Here is a 20,155-nt window from a genome sequence, read left to right as displayed (position 1 = left end):
CCTGATGGCATATTATTATTGTTGTTGTTATTATTGGTAGTATTTACAATTTGTTAGAATATTTTCCTTAGAAGGAAGGATTTCATAAATGATTTCCTGCCTGGCAGGTTTTTGTGATACAACATACAAATGATAACAAACAGCTGCTTAAAATGTGCAGCTAAATGTCTGTGTTTCCAGTGTTATTATTTCTGTCTCAGGTCCTAAGACTGAGCTGGGGTGGGGGAGGGGGTGTGGTTAGTGCAGGGAGAAGGGAGAGAAAAAAAGACTCTTCCACATTTCCTGGGTAAAGGCATATTTAGAACAAGCAGAAAATCTATTTCATGAGCCACAGTTGGGGTTTAGCAAAGTGCCCACCGATGCAGCAACTGTAACCTTAGTGATTTCCATCTTAGTTTTGCCCTGAACCTGGCCATTGTGGCCATTATTTTGCTGCACAAGATCAGTGACCTAATTTCCTGGTGAAGCCCAAATGAAGGGTTTGGGCAACAAACAGATTAGAAATCTGGCATCTTTACAAAAAACAGTTAAGAGACTGAATGCACAGCAAAACTTAAAACAAAGAGAACTTGCTCTGGTCTCCCAGGGCCCCGGAAGTTCTCACCCAGACAGACTTCAGACTTCTCTCCCAATTAGAGTCCATCGGAAAGCCATCACACACCAATTAAAATAGTCAAACTGACCAAAACCCCCTCCTCGGGACTACCGGCCACTTCCACTTAGCTGTGTTCTGCTAAGGAATTGGCAAAAGCGGTTTCTAAGAGTTATAGATTCTCAATTCGCCCCTTTCCCATATGTTGCTCTGTGGGGTGCTAGGCATCTTCACATTCATTCTCTCCCTTGGGTTCACCTCTGGTGTGCGCTGCTCACTGTGCTGGGCATGTGGGCCTGTGCGGGTTTCTCTACACACAAGGCACCCTCCTACCGTGGGCCTTTGCACCTGCTCTTCGCTCTGCTCCACACTCTCCCCTCCCACCTCCTACTCATTTTCAAAATCCTGGCTTGAAATGTCCCTCCTTCAGCAGAGCTTCCCTGGCCTCCCAGACTAGACTGGAGCTTTAGGACACACTCCCGTAGTTTCCAAACTCCCTGCATGGCACTTATCACAGCTTGCCGATGAATGTTTCCACTTCTTTTTGATTACAGTCAGTCTCCCCTCCTGCGAGTATTCTCCATGGAAGCAGGCATCAGGCCTCACTCTTCACAGGATACCAGGCTCATCCCAGAGAGCCAGGCACCAGCATGGCCTCGGTTTGAATGGATGGATGAAAGACAGTGTGATTATACTCATTTTCCAGGTGAAGGAAGAGGCTCAGAGAAGAGTGTTGCTTCTCAAGGTCACGTCTGGGCCCAGGAGCCCTGCCTCTCAGCTGGTTCTTACCCTCCAGGGCTGCCCGGGAGCAGGGCTTTCTGGGGGATATCATTTCAGCTCCCGTGTGCCCACTCCAGGAGGGTGTCCTAGGCAACCACCGGCCCAGCCCTGAGCATTAGCTGACTGTCCCCCCCACCCCCATGGCTGCCACCCCCAAGACGCCCACAGCCTGAGTCCCCATGACTGCAGCGTCGGGTGGTCCAGGCCCCTCCTTCCAGGATCACTCAGCATCCTTCGAGGCAGGTCCTTGAAGGCCCTACAATTACTCCCACTCTCCCAAGAGCTGGGAGGGTGGGAATGGGGATAATTAAGGAGGAGGATGACAGGCCCTTCTCCTTTACCAAGAATATCTCCCACCTCCTGGGGCATTGCTGCCGTAGGTTTGATTATGTGTGCTCATGATCACAAAGCTGTTCCCTTCCTTGCTTAATTCTTTGAGCCTGGTGTGAATTTCTGGTTGGAAGCAGGCTTGGAAGACCATTATGCATGAGGTTGAGTTCCGTGGGGACAGGGACATTTGTGACATGCTCAAGGCTCTATCTCAGGCTGGTAGGATGGCACTGGGCACACAGGTGGTGTCCTATTCAATGAATGAACTACGACTTTCCCAGTGTCGGGCACTCACTGACCGTCAACATTATAGAGACTGGTACTAGCCTGTTTTACAGAGTAGCCAACCAAGATCGAGAGTTCAGACACTTGCCCGAGGTCAAAAACCTAGTGAGTAGAAGAGGCAGGATTCAACTCTGGGCCAAAGCACCACGTGGGGAGGGACTAGGACTGGGAATTCTGACCAGAAGTTAAAGGTGTTTGCTGGTGATGCAAATGTGCGAGCAGTTTCAACACTAGGAAATATGCTCGGCAGGGGACAGGGAGAGAAAGACCATGAGACACATTTTTAAACCAAGTGCAAAGTCAAGTGGCTAGGGGCAACGAGGCCTTCGTGCCATTTGCTGCAGTCTTGCAGTAGCTGAGCACCTCCTGTGTGTAACTCAGTTTCCTGAACCGGAATCTCAGAGGCCCAGGGTTCTGAGATGGGGCCGTGTGGAGGCTGGTGACACTCTATAACCAAGGCATCTCCCTGAGCTCCTCCAACTCCTTGGCCCCGTGTAACTCAACCTCCACCCCCCAGGCAGAGCCGGGGAGTCTGCTCAGAGCACTGCCCGGGAAGCTGGCCAGCCAAGCAGTGGGTGGAGGCGCGCAGGGATGGAAGGCAGATTACATGTCACTTCATATTAGCCACACCGGCAGCTTTCCCGAACCACCCAGAGAGGGGTGAATTAATTGCAATTTTGAGGCCAAGCCAAAAGCAGAGCTAACGCTGCAATGGAAGGAGATTGTATCTCCTTTTCAGTCATGGGAGGCTACAAAGGCCTCCCAGAGGGCCAGACTCGCTTACCTGTGAGGTACATCTCCTCCCCTTCAGTGAACATCTGGTGGCAGCGGACACATCTGGCACAGGTTGGGTGGTAGTGTTTCCCTCCTGCCTGTGGAAATGAGCAGATGAAACAGGAGGTCAGAGCCGTTGTCCGGTGAGGGCAGGCTGGGCGTGGACACCCCCAGGGAATGTCAGTGTTGCTGATGTCTCATGGCCCTGAGGGGGAGTCCAGAGGCATCACGACTGGGAAGGCTGATGATGCCACATCTGCGAACTTTGGACACTTTCCCTTCTATTTCGTCCCTTCGAGACCACCAATCCAATCTCATTTCCAGATGGGAGGACAATCTTTGCTTTGGGACATCCCAGCATTTCCCTAAGAATAGGCCCTCACCACTATCACTGGTGACATGTGAGCTGATTTTAAGTGGTATGTGGACCAGGATGGAATAACAATAGATGGGGGAGAAAAAATGTCTCCTTTTCCAGCCTCGGTCAAGTCCTCTGATTTTTTTCAAGATGAAAGTACCAGTTGTGTCTTCAACATCTACCCCAAAACTCACCAATTTACCTTTTAAGAAAGAGAGCATGGAGCCCCCAGAAGCAATTAAATTTAGCTAGAATTCTATTTTTTGGTTATTGGCAATATAGCAAGCGGTCCTGGTTTTCTTGATATGTAAGTTTTCTATATGAAGTGAGCTACCTAGAAGACAATGAAAGGATTAGGTAAGATTGGGTACATGAAGTTCATAGATAGGGTAAAAAGCTGTCAGAGAAGCTCAGGAAAGAGAATTTTAGGGCTCAGTAAACTAATAATGGGGCCTACAAAGTTAGAATCTGTTGGGGAGACTTTGAGCTCCAGGTCAAAGATGCCTTCAGTCCTGCATCTGTTGCCTCAGATGCCTTCAGGCCAGCCCCCCAAGCCCTCCCTCCAGCCTGCCCCGCTCACCCCAGTCTGGCTTTGGGGAGCTCCCTTCTCTCTTCCCACTTTCTTGCCTACCATTATGTAGTAAACATGAAACTGTTAGGCAGCTGCAAATTCTTCCATAGGGGTCAGAAGCAGCTTCAGAGATCTGCCTCAGGTGAGCAGAAACGCAGAGCTGGCCCCTGCGGCCACTCACCGGCCCAGCACCAGTGCTCATTTCCATGTGGTTGATTCTGCCGCTGAGGTCCCAGCCTCAGGGACCTGAAGTGAAGGGTCCTCAGTGGCAGCTCCAGAATGTCTGGATGGGAGGTGCTTGGTGTATCGACTGAGTTGGATGGTACTTTGAATGCTCTGAAGGTTACTTTGTATGTAGGGTGTTTTTGGAGGGGATGGGTCCACCTAGGGGAAACTGATGGATACTGGGGTTTGCTAAAGGTCTCCCCACCGCCAAGTCATCACTTGGTCTGATGCCACTGGCTTCCTTCTAATTCATAAAGATTATAATTGCACAAGGCAGCCTATTTTCAAACCATTTTGCGGGGGGGGGGTTGGGCATGGGTTTGTCTATTCTGGAGACCTTTGATTTATTCGGAAAATTTAGCAAGAATGTGGGAAGGTAGATTTTCTAAAAAAGAAAAAAAAAAAACACAACCTCTCCAACATCCCTCTCTTTTTTTCAATTGTGGTTGTGTGCGTGGCGCCCACCAATGATAACATGGCCTTATCATCATCCAAACAAACTGTGTTCAAACTTTGGAAGGAGCCTACTCTTTTCCCAAGCTGCGATGTCATGGGACTGGTTGCCTTGTACCCTGACAAGAATAATCAGCTTAATTAGTAGCCTTTTCCTACTTTGTGTCTCTTTATCATTTCAATTATAGATCTGTTTTCCAGGGTGGTACCAGCGCCTTGGCAAAACTGAAGCTTGGCATCTTTGTAAATGTCACGCCCCGCCACCCCACCCCTGCTGAAAGAGGCTTTGTGCCTCTCTGCACCCTGGTGGGGGCGGGGTGAAGGGAGAGTTTAAAAATGACTCGGAGGAAGGGAGGCTGTTAGAGCAGCCTGCACTGGCCAGCAGATGGGAAACTGAGTCAGTGAGACAAAATGAAGACCAGAGAATAGACAGAGGCAAAAAATTAGTACCTGGAAACTGGGGCATCTCACACAGGCCTGAGAATCATAAGCAAGGCTAGAAAAGGCAGTTCAAGGACATCAGTTTGTGGTTCTCCTTGGTGAGGGCACAGACAAGGAAGGAAGAAGAGCAACTGGCATTCAGCATGCTGATTGTCACTGAGGGAGGGACTATGTGTGGGCAGCCTGGGAGGGAATGGGAAAGGGAAGCAGAATTTAATTATGGGCCTACTGTGTACCTGGCTGGGCCTTGGAGTGGGCAGTTGCTGTTTCTGTCTAGCCACCACCCTTTCTTCTCCTTCCAGGAACAGTATCCAACCTTGAGTGGGTGGGACTAGCTAGTCCCAAATTAGTCCAGGTGGGCAACCAGGGTCAGGCCACCAATAAACGCACTCTGACACTATGTCACAACTATTGGGGCAGAGGTGGGCCCGAGGTAGGCCAGTGGGTCAGTCCCAGGCTCTCTGCTGAGTTATTAGACAAAAGCGGCTCTGTTCCCACTGGAGACTCAGGCTGATGGGGTGTCCCTTGGGGGCCACTGGTGTCCAAGGTGCCCATCATGAAGAGGGCCTTACTGAGAGTAAAGCCAACATAGCAGAGAGTGGAGCTAAGACGATGAGATATTCCAAGTGCATTTGAACACTGGATCCAGCCGTGCCTGAAGCCTACCTTCTCTCACCTGAGCCATTCAAGTATAGATTCTCTACCAGTAACCAACACAGTCCTGACTAACTATGGAGCACAAACACACTCCTGTGCATGTCTTTCATTCTCACACTACTACCACACCACAGCACTACTACAGCAGACGTATTTTTTTTTTTTTTAACTCCCACTAGATCTGAGACAATAGCTGTGCATCCTACCATTTAATTCAATTCTGACACTATCTACCTGGAGAGAGGATCAGACCCCACAGGTTAAGGGCTCTCCCACCCGGCCTCACCACTTCAGTGGTTAATCCTAAGTCCCAGGTTGTCACTTTGCACTTCTGACCAATTAGCTATACACTGGGGTTCTCACAACTCCCAACTTGGGTTCGATAATTTTCCAGAATGGTTCACAGGATTCAGGAGCCATGTCTCCCAGTTTATTACAAAGGATATGACAAAGGATACAGATGAACATCCAGACGAGAGATGTGTAAGGACAGGTCTGTGGAGAGGGCTGTGGAGCTTCCCTGCCCTCTCCCCCACCCTCCTCCCAGCACCTGCCAGCACCTCCACGGAAGCCCTCCAACCTCGTGCTCATCGGGATTTTATGGAGGTTTCATCATACAGGTATGACTGACCATGAACTCATCTCCAGTCCTTTCCCTTCCCTGGAGGATGTAGACTGACCGTTCCAAGCTTCCAAACATGGCCAGGTCCTGGGGTCCACTCAGAGCCTCATTAGAACAAAGGACAATCCTATCACCCAGGAAATGACATGGGTTTTAGGAACCTGTGCCAGGAACTGGGGTCAAAGACCAAATATTTGAACAAGAGATGCTCTTAGCACTCTTGTCACTTGGGAGATTACAAGGCCCTTAGGAGCTCTGTGCCAGGAACGGGTAGGGGGTGGGAGGCAGAGACCAATATGTACACTTTCTATTATTTGCGCCAACATCAGGAGTTAAGTAACAGTTGTATTCTCCACTGATAGATAAAACTCTGAGACGCAGAAAAGTGTCCTGCTTAAGGTGACACTGGACAAGCCTGCTTCACTGCAACCCTGTGTTTCCATGACATCATGCCACCTCAAAGACCCCTCAATGGTTGAGAGCTGAGGGCACTGCCGTGGGGTCCAGGAGCTCGAGCCTAGATCTGAGCTAGGTCTCCTCGGAAATACTGTGTGTGACCTTGGAAAAGCATCGCATGTCTTAGGCCTCGCTTTTCTTGTTTGTCAAACGAGGAGGGTGAACGAGTTGATTTCTAAAAGTCTCTTCCAGCTCTAAGGAAAAAAAAATCAATATGTCCAAGATGCTAATGGAGCCTCACACAAATGGAATCAATCGAAACCCAGTCACAACAGCTGCCCGGGAGGAAAGGCCCCCACAATGTTAAACAAGAGCACAGCGCGGGGGAAAGACGGCCACCACTGACATAATTTCAGAGTGGCTGGGAAATGCCGGGACCATTCCCAACTGCAGCTCTGTGTGCAATCCAAGTTTTTCTCTTTTGAGAGAAAAGTCTGCTGTTAGACACTCTTGGCCCACTGACCCTTCCCCGTACAATCTGGATGCCTCTCCCCTCCAATCCTGCAGACCCAGCAGGTTTTTCTCAGAAGGGGAGCTCCCCCACACCCTATAGCCTTTCCTTCACCGTCTGCATGGTTCTCAACTCCGCAGCGGCCCAGCGGCTTCTCTGCCAGCCTCCCCATCTTTTCTCATGTCCCTCTCTCCCCCTTTCTCTCACTGCTCTCCCCCTTTCTCCAGGGCCCTGACTGCACTGCTTCCTTCTTTGGTGACTCCTCACTGTCCTCTGCCACCTGGAAGTCACCCCGCAAGGCCATCTGTGCCCCCCCCCCCCCTTCATGGCTAATCTTGATGACTCTCACGGTGCTGCTGTTACTCAAAGCCTAGTATTTCTGAGAAGGGCCCCTCAACCAGAGTGGTGTTCCTGAGCTGCCCACATTTATGGGAGTGCTTTCCTGAAACCTTTGTGGGATTCCTATCACAACCCATTCCAAATGGGACTTGCCATCTTTCTGCCCAGGTCAGCTTCTTTCTTCCAGTTCCATCTATGACAACACCAGGATTTGTACCTCTAGGCCTGAGGCTTTGCCCTCTTCTTCACTTCCTTACAACTGGAAAACGTTTGGAATTCCACTTCTGCCATGTTGGAGGCAGAGTGGTTGCCCTAACTATAACCATCAGGACTTTGAGTCCTCCCAGAGGGTCATAGCCTCCTCACTGGCCTCCCACCTTTGGTTTCTTTCCTTCAGTTTAGTCCACACACATCATGTTATTCTCTCAACAGTGCAGCTTTCAGCTGGCCATCCCGCTAGGTGTTTCCTAGCTCCAGGCCCTGTCCTCACGTCCCACTCCACTTGCCCCTGCGAACACTCCACAGATGGTCACTCTGTGCACTTATCTTGCTCTCTGAATCTCTATACTCTTTTAAAAACTTAACTGTATCATCGTGTTCCTTGGCTTAAAACTCTCCAATGGCTGCTATTGAACTTGCCATAAAATTCAGCTCCTAACAATTCCACAAAGCCCTATGTGAAATACGCTATATGATACACCCCTCCCTCGCAAAACCCCCACCCATCATCTGGGAAGTCCAGCCTCTTCCCTGAATGTGAAAAGCCCGCTCTTTTCTAGTCCTGGCCTGACAGCCACCTCCTCACAGAGTCAGCTTGGCTGCCTCTCCTGAGTCTGGTCCTGGTGCCACACTCCCCGCCAGCTGAGATGTGGCAGACTCAACAGTGCTGGCTCCACTGACCATGACCCACCAGACTTGTCAGAACTAGTGGTTCTGCTTGTCAGAGCACACCCAGTCACTGTGGGCTGGGAAAGGTGAGGCCTAGAGAGGCAAAGATCCTCAGCCCAAACCTGGGCGAGTTAGCAGTTGAGTTGACGGTAGCGCCCATTGTTTCACTCATACACTGTTTCTCCGTCACACCATATTCTTCCCTGTTTCAAATTCTTCAAGGTGGGTGGTCACCAAAGTGCAGAAGACTACTCTGGGTGTACCGGGTGTGGGAAGGAAGGCCAGGCAGGCCGAGGTTGAGGGGGGTGGGGTCTCAGTCAGAGTGCTGGGTTGTCTGTCGCTGGCAGAAGAGCCAGCTGAGCACCAGGCTGAGGAGAGCTGTTGCCATGGTGACGGGCCAGCCAAAGGAGGTCTCTGGGAGCAAGCTGCTAGACAAGCTGGTTCTTAAATCAGCACATTACAGACCACTTAAAAAATAAATGACACTGTACCCCCTAGCAGTGTTGGGGAGAAAATCAAAATTGTCACTTCCCAGTAACTGAGCCTCTGGGAAGCAACTGACAGCCCAGCATAGCATATTTTGAACTGGGAATAATTTTGTCCTCTTTCTCATTTTGGGGACGCCCAGAGGGACAAGGTTGTCTGTTCAAGGTCATATAGGAAGTCAAGCTGGGGCAGAGGAAGCAGGTAGGTGGGGGTTATGTAGAAGGGGTATGCAGTGACTTTCTCCTTCCTCGGTGATGACTTTTTGGGGTTCAGCCATCCTGCTCAAACACCTTCACAGTTATTTGTAGCCACTCACCTCTAAGACTCGGCCGCTGATATACCGGTCACAAGTCTCGCACTTAATGCCGAACTGGGAGTGGTAGTCGGACTCGCAGTATGGAACGCCATCCCTGCAAGAGGAAATCCACATGGGAAGAAGAAGCTGGGGGGGGGGGGGTCTTGGGGTTGTCAAGTGGCAGTTCCAGGACCTGCAGCCCACGGCACTTGGGCCAAGATTAGACACACTGGCGAAACTCAAGAATGCAGATTCCCCAGATACCCTTCAGACCAATGGCATCAGAGCACCCTGGGGGAGGGGTGGGGCAGGAATTTGCTTCTTGACAAGTGAATCCAGGAACCACTGGTCTGCTGCTCTTGTGGGCACCCATTTTCCACTCTACTATCTCCTCCCCAAGGTTCCCCATTCTCTCCCCTTTATCACAAAGGGCTCTTTAAAAAATTATTTAAAAAAACCATTAAGGGTTTACTTTGTTTAGGTAATAGCTGCATATGGCCCATCACAAAAGCATAAGGGGAAAGTCTCCATGGTTCTTGCAGCCCCTCCCAGCAAGTAATCAATGTGATCAATTTCTGCCTTATCCTCAATTAAAAGTTTCTTCCACCTGTAGTGAAAGGCTCATCTTATGGTGTTCTCAGATCAGCAGGTAACAGGAGCCTCCTGACCACCTCCTGTGTGTCCCAACTTTGTCTGGTGCTTAAAACTCACAGGGCAAACTCACAAGAGATTGTTAATTACTCTTAGACTATCCTCCACCACCAATAGCCCTGGAACTCTATTGCTTGATGTGTGTGTACCCTCTGATGGGTTTTGCATAGATATTTCATTTAATCCTCAACAGTCCGACAAGGCCTGCCCTTTGTGTGGATGAGAACTCTCAACTCGGATGAACCAGAACTGGATTCAAACCCAGGTGGTCAGGTTGTCACAAGGATTAGAGGACCTGGCTCCAGGCTGTCCAAGGGCTCAGCACAATGCTCCGTGTGTCATGAGCACTTGATAAATGACAGCTAGAGAGACCCTCCTCCCATGATGGCCGAGAGGGGCCTCCAAGGGGGACATTTGGGGTTCAGCTTTCCAGGGCCCAAGTGGAAAAGCTATGGCACCAGAGAACTCAGCCCTGCCTCTGGGCCCTGCCTGGTTCTATGGACTGGAGCTGATGTCGTCTGTGAGGGAGGGACATTTTCTTCACTTAGGGGTGTAACAGAACTGCCCCCTCACAGAGAGACCTAAAGGACAGGCACCCCATGTTCCCATCTCAGGATTGTGGCTATGCAGGTTGGCCGGGAGCCCACTCCAGCAACACAGATACAGGTGATTCCTGAAGGGGAAGCAGTGATTAGGACGATGCCCAGCAAAGTCAGAATGTGGCCCTGCCCATGGGGAAGGGCTTACTGGAACATAGCCCCCCCACCGCCCCCACCGCCCCAAACTCCAGGGGGTAGGAGAGTAACCCTGCAGGTGGGAAGCCAGCTGTCAGGAGGTGGGAACCATGAGGCAGCAAAATTTGGGTATAAATGCCAAAAGCGCCTGATTAGGCCCCATGGGTCAATGAAGATTCCTGGGGAATTTGCAATACATGAATCTAGAATGAGGCAGATGGGAAGGGTAATATTTCCCAGGCACTTAGGTACACAGCACAGATCTCTGAGCCTTTACATAACCCTAGGAGGTAGGTCTTCTTATCTCCATTTTTGTAAGTGAGGGAACGCAAAGTCAGACAAGTTGAGTCTCAGAGAAGTTGAGTCAGGCAGGCTGGGTTTAACTGGGTATTGATGCCACAGCTGGTGCCTGGCACCTGCCCCTCTGCCAGCAGAGCCAGAGCCAGGCTGCAGCGGCCCAGGGTGTGGTGGGCAGTCTGGGCGGGGCTGCTTGGGAGAGCTCTGCGCAAACCTGACTCCCCCAGAGTTCTAACTTAGGTTCCCAGACACGAGGACTCCTGGCTGGCGACTCACAGGACACTCCCTACTTGGCAGGCATGGAGGGGAATGCCAAGCTCCTCCTGCCAGGCATTCGAAGCTCTGGGCGGTGCGACCTCAGTTCACCCCTTGCACCCTGGACCCCGCTCCCCCTGAGCTCCGGCCAAGGACATGGGTGCACATGGCACCTTCCTCTCCCTGCCTAGCCCAGGTTGGGGCTCTGCCTGGGAGCCTTTCTTCTTTGCACTTTCAAATCTTACCCCGCTTTGTGAGGTTTTACTCACAGGTTGCTGACACCTGCTGGCTAGACATGAGTCCTCCTGTCTCTAAACACCCTCAGTTCTTCCCTGGTACCTCTGACACTGTGTTATCCCAGCATCTATCTCCTCTCTGCTGGTCTGGGTGTGCTTGGGTGCAACCTCTTCCCCCCAGAGTTACTGTGGGTCACAGAGGACTATTCTCTAGCTTTTGGGTTCAGAGCCTCCTGGCCAGTGAGTGGTCAGGCAGGGGTATGTGACTTATGTCTAGTGAGCCGGAAGTAGCCCTGGGCTACGCTGAGTTCTTGGGAAAGATTCTATCCTCCCCCTGCATCTGCAGCACCCTAATTCTCCACACACAGCTTATCTTCCTCACCGGGCCTCGTTGACAGCAGAACCGTATGAGCCTCAGTCCCACATGCCAGCTCTGTCTAGCACTGGGCCAGAGCTGGGTTAAAGCTATGAGGGTATGTGGTCACACATTTTAAAGGAACTTGCACATGGAGATGTGGTCACCAGGCCTGGCAACTAGGGGCTTGTCCAGCTCTGCGGTGTGCAGGTGGCCAGGGCTGGCCCTCATCCTGGTGATATCACGTGTCTGTCAGTTCTCATTTCAAGTAGCTTCATTCAACAACCAGGTAATGGACTAGGGGTCGGGCTCTGGGCTGAAGGTAGCAGTGATAGAGTCCCCCGCTCGGTGAGGACAGACAGTAAATATTATCCCTGGAGCAAGTCACTTACTCCTTTGAGCCTCAGTTTCCATGATTTTTAAAATGGGGATAAAAACCTCATGTGTGTAGTTAATGGATTGAATGTGATGAAACATACACAACCTTCAGTACGTCTCTTATACTTAATAAAAACTCAATAAATGTCACTAGTATTATTATCATTATTAAAAAGTTAACACCGATAACTCTATCACTCTAGCCCATATGAAGGAAGTGAGCAGGGGACTGGGAGTGCCTGGAATAAGGTTGGGGTGGTAAGAGACAGATGGTGTGAAGCCTTCTAGGGGAGAATCCTGGGACCCCAGATCAGGGGGGAGGGAGGGAGAAAGCACACGCAGCTCGAAGGAGGGGGAAGAGCATCCCAGGCAGAAGAAAAGCAGGGAGGCTGCGATGACCTCTGTGCCCCATGGAAATGAAGGGGGTGCTGCTGGAGATCTGGGAGGGGCCCCAGAGCATCAGGCCTGGCAGGAGGCGGGAGAGGGGAGGGAGACCCACTTGCTGATGTACTCCCCGGTGAGGATGACGCTGCAGGTCTGGCATTTGAAGCAGCTCACATGCCACTGCTTGTCCAGTGCCAGGAGCGACTGGCCGTGCTTGATCTCCTCCTTGCACCCCGCACAGTCTGCAACGACAAGGGGACCCACTGAGCAAGACATCCCGGGCCCCTGCGACCACTCTGCCATCTCACACCCCAGCGCACCTGGAAGCCCCACCCTGTGCACCCCAGTTTCCCACAAGTGCCTGCAGCCTGGCTGTGACTCTGCTAGCAGAGGGGAAGGCCACTGGAGCCCAGGCCTCTCCATAAGTGTTCTTGTTGGGAGGAAGAAAGAGCTTCTAGGGTTCCTGCAGAAAGTTCCCTGCGGTCATCCGACAGCTGTCCCTCAAGTGGAGCCCGCGCTGCCCTACCCTGTCCTCAGGCTGCCAACAGCTCCCACTACTCTCCGCAGCCAGGGAGCAGGGGGACATGCCTCTGGGGCCCACCCGCTCTCCCAAATGTATCAAGATCCCGTGCATGTGAAGCACCACTCCAGGCCACAGGCTTGGTAGGCTTTGTTCTCACCCAAGGTGACCGCTCAGTGGCAAGGGCTGTGTCTGTGCTTTGTGTGTGCTGTGGTTAAGCTTGCCCCCTCCCAGGCACCACGTTTGGCTCCTAGGTGGAACTCACACCATATCTGCCGTGTGCGGATGGAAGGGTGGGCCTGGAGGTACCTGGGCCAGGACAGAAGATGCTGTGCCGGTCCCTTCCCAGAGGGCAGCAAGGATTGCCTCCCCAAGCAGCAAGGATTAAAGAGTCTGATGAAACTGTCCCAAACCCGAAAGATGCCCTCACCCTCAGTCACCATCACCCTGAATCCTGCACAGAATGTCCCCCTCCCTGGCGTCTGCCTGTTGCTCAATCGACTCTGAGAGAGGAAATGGAGCCAGCATCCAAGGTACTTGGGAGGTGCTGGGAATTCTGGCAGAGCCAACCGGATGGCCACTCTGGAGAAGGAAGGGTCACCAGGCAAAGGTTATCAGAGGACGAAGCTCCCTCTTGTGCAAGACCAAGGCACAGTTGGGAGCTGTGAGGAGAAAAGAAAATGCACGTGGAGTGGAGGGAACACTCACTTCCTGCTGGGGGGCCAGCTGGGGAGAAGCTGCTGTGTCTGCAGGTCTGCAAGAGAGGAGTGGTGGCCTGGCAGGCTGGGGTGGGTGGGGTCTGCGTGATGAAGTGTTTGTATAGGGAGGCAGCTCCCACAGGACCCGCCTCCTGGTGCCTTTTTAACATCCCTCAGCACAAGCCAGGGGCCAGAAGGTCTCCTGCTGCAAAATGCATCAAGCACAGGCCTTCAGTGAGGACTGAGAATAGTTTGAAGATTTTTTTCTTTCTTTTCTACTAGGTCAAGTCCATTTCTCACCCCCCACGCCATGCTCCATCCCCAAAATCAAGACTTCAGAACATAACAGCTGACAGACTTCAGTGACCCCCTCCCCTCTGTAGACAGACAGTTGAAGTGTTCCTGTTCAGTCTAGAGAGCTCAAGCCTGGTCACAGATGAAGGCAAGCACCTTGGAGACTTCAAGGGTTTGGCTCCACTGTAATAAAGTGACTAGTATAATAAAGCAAGTCACATGAAATTTTTTGGCTTTCCAAAGCATATCAAAATTATGTTTATACCACACTGTAGTCTATTAAGTGTGCAACAGTATTATGTCTAAAAAAACCCAACCTACACACCTTCATTAAAAATACTTTATTGCTAAAACACACTAACCATCATCTGAGCCTCCAGTGAGTTGTCATCTTTTTGCTGCTGGAGGGGCTGGCTTCCATGGGGATGGCTGCTGACGGATCGGGGTGGGGGGTGAAAGGGGGTACTGTGGTGATTCCTCCAAATAAGACAATAATGAAATTTGTCACATCGATGGACTCTTGCACAAAAAGATTTCTCAGCAGCATGTGATGCTGGTTAATAGCACTTTTCCCACACTAGAGCTGTTTTCAAAATTGGATTCAATCTGTTCAAACCCTGCTGCTGCTTTATCAACCAAGTTTATGCCATATTCTAAATCCTTTGTTGTCATTTCAACAGCATTCACAGCATCTTCACAGGAGTAGAGACCATCTCAAGAAACCACTTCCTTTGCTCATCCATAGGCAGCGACTCTCACTTGCTATACAGCGTGCACACTGCAGTCATTCAGGCACAGCTCCAGGCTCCACTTTCAAGTCCAGCTCTCTTGCTATTTCCACCACCTCTGGGGTTGCTTCCAAAACAACAATACCAACATCAAAGATCACTGATCACAGTTGGCCATGGCAGACATAATAGCAATGAATAAGTCTGAAATACTGTGAGAATTACCAAAATGAGACGGAGACAAGAACTTTAGCACATACGGTAGGAAAATGATGCCAGCAGGCTTGCTCGGTGTAGGATCGCTGTGTGTGTTCTATTTGTAAAAAAACGCAGTATCTGTCAAGTGCAATAAAGTGACACATGCCCGGACTGAACTTGTAATCTCTGTGGGCCTCCCTGCCAGCGTTAAGTAATCCCATCAGGCCTTGGACTTCCCAGAGCATTTGTTCAAATACCCCGCCCAAGGCGGGAATCTACAGCCTTCCTGACAGGTGGCAGGCACTGTCCTCTGCCGGCCCACGCGGAGGAAGAAGTTCACTTTGAGTCTGGACAGGCAGGACTGTCATGCCTGCCTGCTTTACAGGGAGCCGAGACGTGATTCCTTGGTACACCCCCCCCCCCAGATTTATGAAACCAAGAGTAATTCATCTCTTTTCCCACAGGCACTTCCTTTAAATACTTAAAGACAGCCACAGTTTCCTCTGTCTGCTCCTTACACTTCACTCTTCTTGGCCCTGCTTGATATGTTCATCCCTTGACCAAGTCCACTGTGGATTCCATGGAGAGAGACATGCTTTTGGCCAACAACACAATTCTCTATCTCTTCAATAGAATTCACTGGAGAAACTGCCCCCTTGTGTGCCACATTCAATAAGGAGTCCCATTCTTTAAGTTGCAGTGATTCATCCGAAAAGAATACAGCACCCTGAGTTAAAATTGGGGCGGCAGAACAGTGCAGCAGTGAAAGTGAGTGGTGAGACGCTGGCCCCAGGAGGACCCCAGGCCCTCCACTTACTAGTTAGATGACAGCACATCCGATCATCTTCCTAAGATGCTGTTACCAAGTGAACCAAAGTCAGGCTGGTCAAGGCTTAGCACAGGGTGTGGTGCTTATTGCCTCAGAGTGTCATTAGTTCACTAGTTCACATTAGGCCACTGTCATTAGTTCACATCCGTGTGCTTTCAACTCACTTCCTGGGCATTCTCTGGTTTTGATCTGAGGTCAGAAGCTGTCGGGAAGATTGGTTGACTCCTCCTGAGAATCCTGGGAAATCTTCTCTGTGTGATTTCTTTTCATGTTTTACTATGCTGCTCCTTCATTTTATTGGTTTCTATTTGTCAGAACCTTTTTCTCCGTCTTCCTCCTTTCACTCATGACTACTTGGCGCTGGCAGACTCCATCTGGGGTCACGAGTCTGGTGTAACAAACAGGGCCAGGAAAGCCACACCCCGCTCCAAGTTGGCTGCAGGGCCAGCTGTCCATGCCTCAAATGGCCCTCTCAACTCCAAAATGATTCCAAAGTGCCACCTTCAACTTGGCAGAAAGTCTGATGCCACCACCTGTTTCTCCTAAATCCCTTGTTTCCTCAGATCTTTGAAGACCCCAGCCAGCCATTTCTAGTTTTACCTGACTGTGTCATGCATTCTACTTAGATCAGCAAAAGTGAGTGGGTTAATGAGTCATGACAAGCTGCCTACCTTATTTTAGCCAACTACTCCAGGCAGACCGACCCTTTCCAATTAGCAAGTCATGTCTCTGGTATAGGGCATTAAGGGAATAAGCTCTAGGGTCAAACAGCCTGGGCTCACATCCCGGTTCCATTACTTATAGTCCCGAGTCTTAGTCTATCATCTGTAAAACAACTATTTATCTGCCTCACAGAGTTGTAATGATTAAATGAGAAAGTACACAGAGGAAACTTAGTTCAGTAGCTGACATTAGTAATGGTCAATCTGTGTTAGCAGTGGTGACTGTGGTGATGGTAGTGGTGGTTGTGATGGTAGCGGCAGTGATGATGGTGGGGCTGGGGTTGATGGTGACAGTTGTGATGGTGATGGTGGTGGTGATGATAGTGCTGGTGATGGTGGTGATGGTAGCGGGTGGCGGGTGTGGGACTGGGGGTGATGATTGTGGTGGTGGTGGAGGTGATAATGATGGAACTGGCAGTAATGGTGGTGGAGTTGGGGTTGATAGTGATGGTTGTGATGGTGATGATGGTGGTGGTGTCGGTTGTGATGGTATTGGCAGTGATGGTGGTGGTAGTTGTGGGGTTGGGTTGAAGGTAATGGTTGTGATGGTGATGGTGTTGGTGAGCATGGCAGTGGTGATGCAGTGATGGAGGAATTGGTGGGAATAATGGTGGAGGTGGTGGTGGATGGGGGTGAGGTGATGTTGGTGATGCTGCTGCTGCTGCTGTTGATTCTCCTCAGTCAACTCTGTGAGGAAGCATTTCTTTCTCCTGTGGCAAATAACAGGATTTTTTTCTCTCAATAATTCCCAAATATTCCTCTTGATATCAAAATTTTGAGTTGATATTGCTCCTGTTTTTTCAGAATGTCTGGAGTCATCCCCAAGGGATGAAGCCTCATACTCCTCTAGTTCAATAATACACATATTTTCCATGATATTTTTCTTCTAAGCACTCGCTCAATCCTGGTCCTGGTTCCATCTATCCCTGGGGAACTCAGCAGAAGTCTACATCTCCTCTTACCAGCAGGCTACCTCACATTTGCAGCATGAGCAGTGAGCACTTTCAGGGAGAAAACATTTGTACAAATAACTGATGCAGGCCCAAAATGGATGTCCTCGCTTCATAGTGACAGGCTGAGCCACTGTCCTGCCCCTGCCCCTGGAGACTGCCCACGTGTGTTCCTGCTCCCCGGCCCTCCTCTGCCTCCAGAGCTGCAGAACTGTGGTGGAGCTGGTAGCCTCTCCTGGAACATGCACAGGTGGGAGACTCCGGCGTTCTGCTAAGGAAAGCTCCCACCTGTCTGAGATCTTGCAGCACATGGTAACACACCCCAAATCCAAGGAGATAACAACAGATTCAGAAAGCTTATTCTCAGTCCTCCCTGGTGTGCTTTCTGGAATAAATCTCCAGGTCAACAGCACCCCTCCCTTTATATTTAGAGAATTTCACACACTGAGATGCATGTTAGTTTGATTCCCATTTATCAATGCATTTGTTCCCCGCAAAAGTGGGTAGACTGAGCTCAGGGAGGCCAGAGAACAGCTCTGCATCACACAGAGGCTCAGCTCTAACTCTCAGCCTGCCTCTCTCTGCAGCCACACACTCCTGCTGGCATCTGGGCACACAGCAGCCTCAGGCAGGACCGGCCTCGCTGGAGGATTTGAGGAGTCATTAAGGATAACAGCATGCACACTGAGCCAGCTGAGATGGAGGCCTCATCAGAGCAGCAAACTTTTCTTGAGCATCACCAAGGACGCTGCAGGAAGGGCGCTGTGCCTTCTGGGAGCAAAGCTGACTACACTGGAAGGAAGGAAGGGCAAGGGAGGGAACCTTTCCGCTGTCTTTCTCCCAGCTCGCCACACTAGGCGGGTGCCCCTGGGGAGCTGAGCCCTGCTGACTCGGGGTGTGCTGTGCTCACCCCTTTGTCAGATGGAGCACCAGTGCTGACTCTGCGGGAGCTAAGGCTGACAGCCCCTCTCCCCACCCCCATACCCGCAGAGTGATGCGGCACAGGGGCTAATGGGCTTGCATCGATCCTGCCAACCAGGCCAGCAAGAGGGTCACGTAACATGAGAGCACACAGGAGCTGGCTCATGAAGACTCAGGGACCGCCTGTATACCGGCGCTCAGTCGCTCACATGCATGTGCAGCCAGCACCCCGACAAGGGCGTTGGGAACAGCGATTTAGACATCTTATCGCCAGACTCACTTGAGAGCAGGGCATTCCAAGGGACAGCTTATCCTGAGTGTCCCTCCAGAGCCACGCTTTGGTGATAAACATAATATTTATGATGGCAGGGCAGATGTCCTCCTGATCCCTAATCAGTGTTTTTCCATCTTAGGAACAGCAAAAGAATCACTTAAAAAGATTGTATTGAATATAGATTCCCAAGTTCCATTCTTAGAAGTCGAAGGTGGGCCCAGGGAGTCTTATTTTTTCTGATGCTGTACTGAATCGAATATTATGGCCTGTGCTCAAACCCTCAGAGACACCAGCACGGCCCTTGTGGTTTGCTCCCTAATCTCCCATTTTTTAAGACACGTGTCTTTTTTTTTTTCAGTGGGGTTTGTAAAAATTGAGAATCTCTTATAGCAAAACACTTGATCAACTCTATTGGGAGTATGGATCTTATCTCCAGAGGGAAGATATGACCAGGAGCCCAGTTCATCTAAAAAGAGCCCCATCTTGGTGGCCAAAAAGTGGCTCAGGCATCACAGTGACAGCCAGCAGCCTGCTTATCTTGCCTCTGTGCTCAGGGAAGCTGGTGAGTCTGGGCTGCCTGCCAACTGGGTCAGGCTCTGGAGCCCTCTAGATCAGGAATCTCCCCTACTTCCCTCCAGGCCTGGGAGTGGTGAGCAGTGCTGGGAAGTCCAGAGAGAGGGCGCTCACAGGAGAGGCGGGGTCAAGGGGTGGGGGAAGGTCGTGGGGAGCTGGGACTCACGACTTGGTCCTCGGATCTTGATGGGCTTACTGCTGGTCATGGACTGGGAGCACGTCTGACACACACATTCCTTCCCGCTGAAAGTCACCTTGTCTCCAATGGGGAAAGGCTTCCTGCAAAGGGCACAGGGAGAAAATCAGCTCCTGCTCTCTGGAGGGTGTCTGCTGGTGACCTGACCACACATGTAATAAAGGCCTTTGGAAACACACACAGCTTCCTGCTAGAGCACCAGGTAAGGTCAAATGCCGTTCACAGGCCAGGCCGGCTAAGCCAGTCCACTAGGGCCCAGTGGGACCATCTACACGGGCCAGTCATGACCTCATCCTATATTTCTCATCTGTGGAACCAAGAAGCTAATAACTCCTCTCAGACTTGTTCCTTTTTTCTGGAAGGACTTTTTCCATCCCAGTTTATCCCTATATCCCTGTGTGGGATGAATTCCGTCAACTGCCAAACTTTCCAAAATTTCATTTTTTGTCTTTATTTTTGTTTTATTTTATTTTAATCAAGGTCTTGATTTTGAAGTCATATTGCCTTCATTCTAAAATACTGCAATGATTTTCAAATTATCTGTCCTTTAAGATTAAGTAGAACTTAACTAGAAAGTTATCTGCTCCTGGTGCCATTCACCAATCTGTACTGTGGCCACTGGTCCATCCAGAATTTTAATGGTAGGTAGGTCAATAATGATAATTTGCATCAAAGAGGAATAATACATTGCTCATGGTTTTCAACTTGCCATAGGGTTGCATGCAATGTTTAAGCAGATTCCTTGAAGTTCTTCCACATTAGAAGTGGCTGCTTGAACATTCCAAAATTTTTGTTTTCCTCCTCTCCCTTTTTAAAAAAAAAAATCCTAAAGAAGTGTTAATTTTATTCATCCTTTCAAATAACTAGTGTTCGAAGTTTAGCCATTATTTATATTTATTTATTTATTTATTTCACAAACACATATATAGCATTTACTCTGTGCCAAGGACTGTTTTAAC

At 50.3% G+C, this 20,155-nt stretch overlaps 1 protein-coding gene across 1 annotated transcript in view; it reads right to left on the bottom strand.

The window, feature by feature from the left end:
* Positions 1–20,155, bottom strand: part of ABLIM3 (actin binding LIM protein family member 3) — a gene marked incomplete at both ends in the record, with an annotated part of 104,498 nt that overhangs the window by 33,818 nt on the left and 50,525 nt on the right. Inside the window, 4 exon segments of the mRNA XM_084252243.1 lie at positions 2,772–2,859; positions 9,025–9,118; positions 12,409–12,535; positions 19,167–19,279. Coding sequence (XP_084108369.1) covers positions 2,772–2,859; positions 9,025–9,118; positions 12,409–12,535; positions 19,167–19,279 — 422 coding nt within the window.

The sequence above is a fragment of the Talpa europaea genome (assembly GCF_964194135.1).
Source record: "Talpa europaea genome assembly, chromosome: 13".
NCBI classification, from domain to species: Eukaryota; Metazoa; Chordata; class Mammalia; order Eulipotyphla; family Talpidae; genus Talpa; species Talpa europaea.
This window is presented reverse-complemented; position numbering and strand designations above follow the sequence as displayed.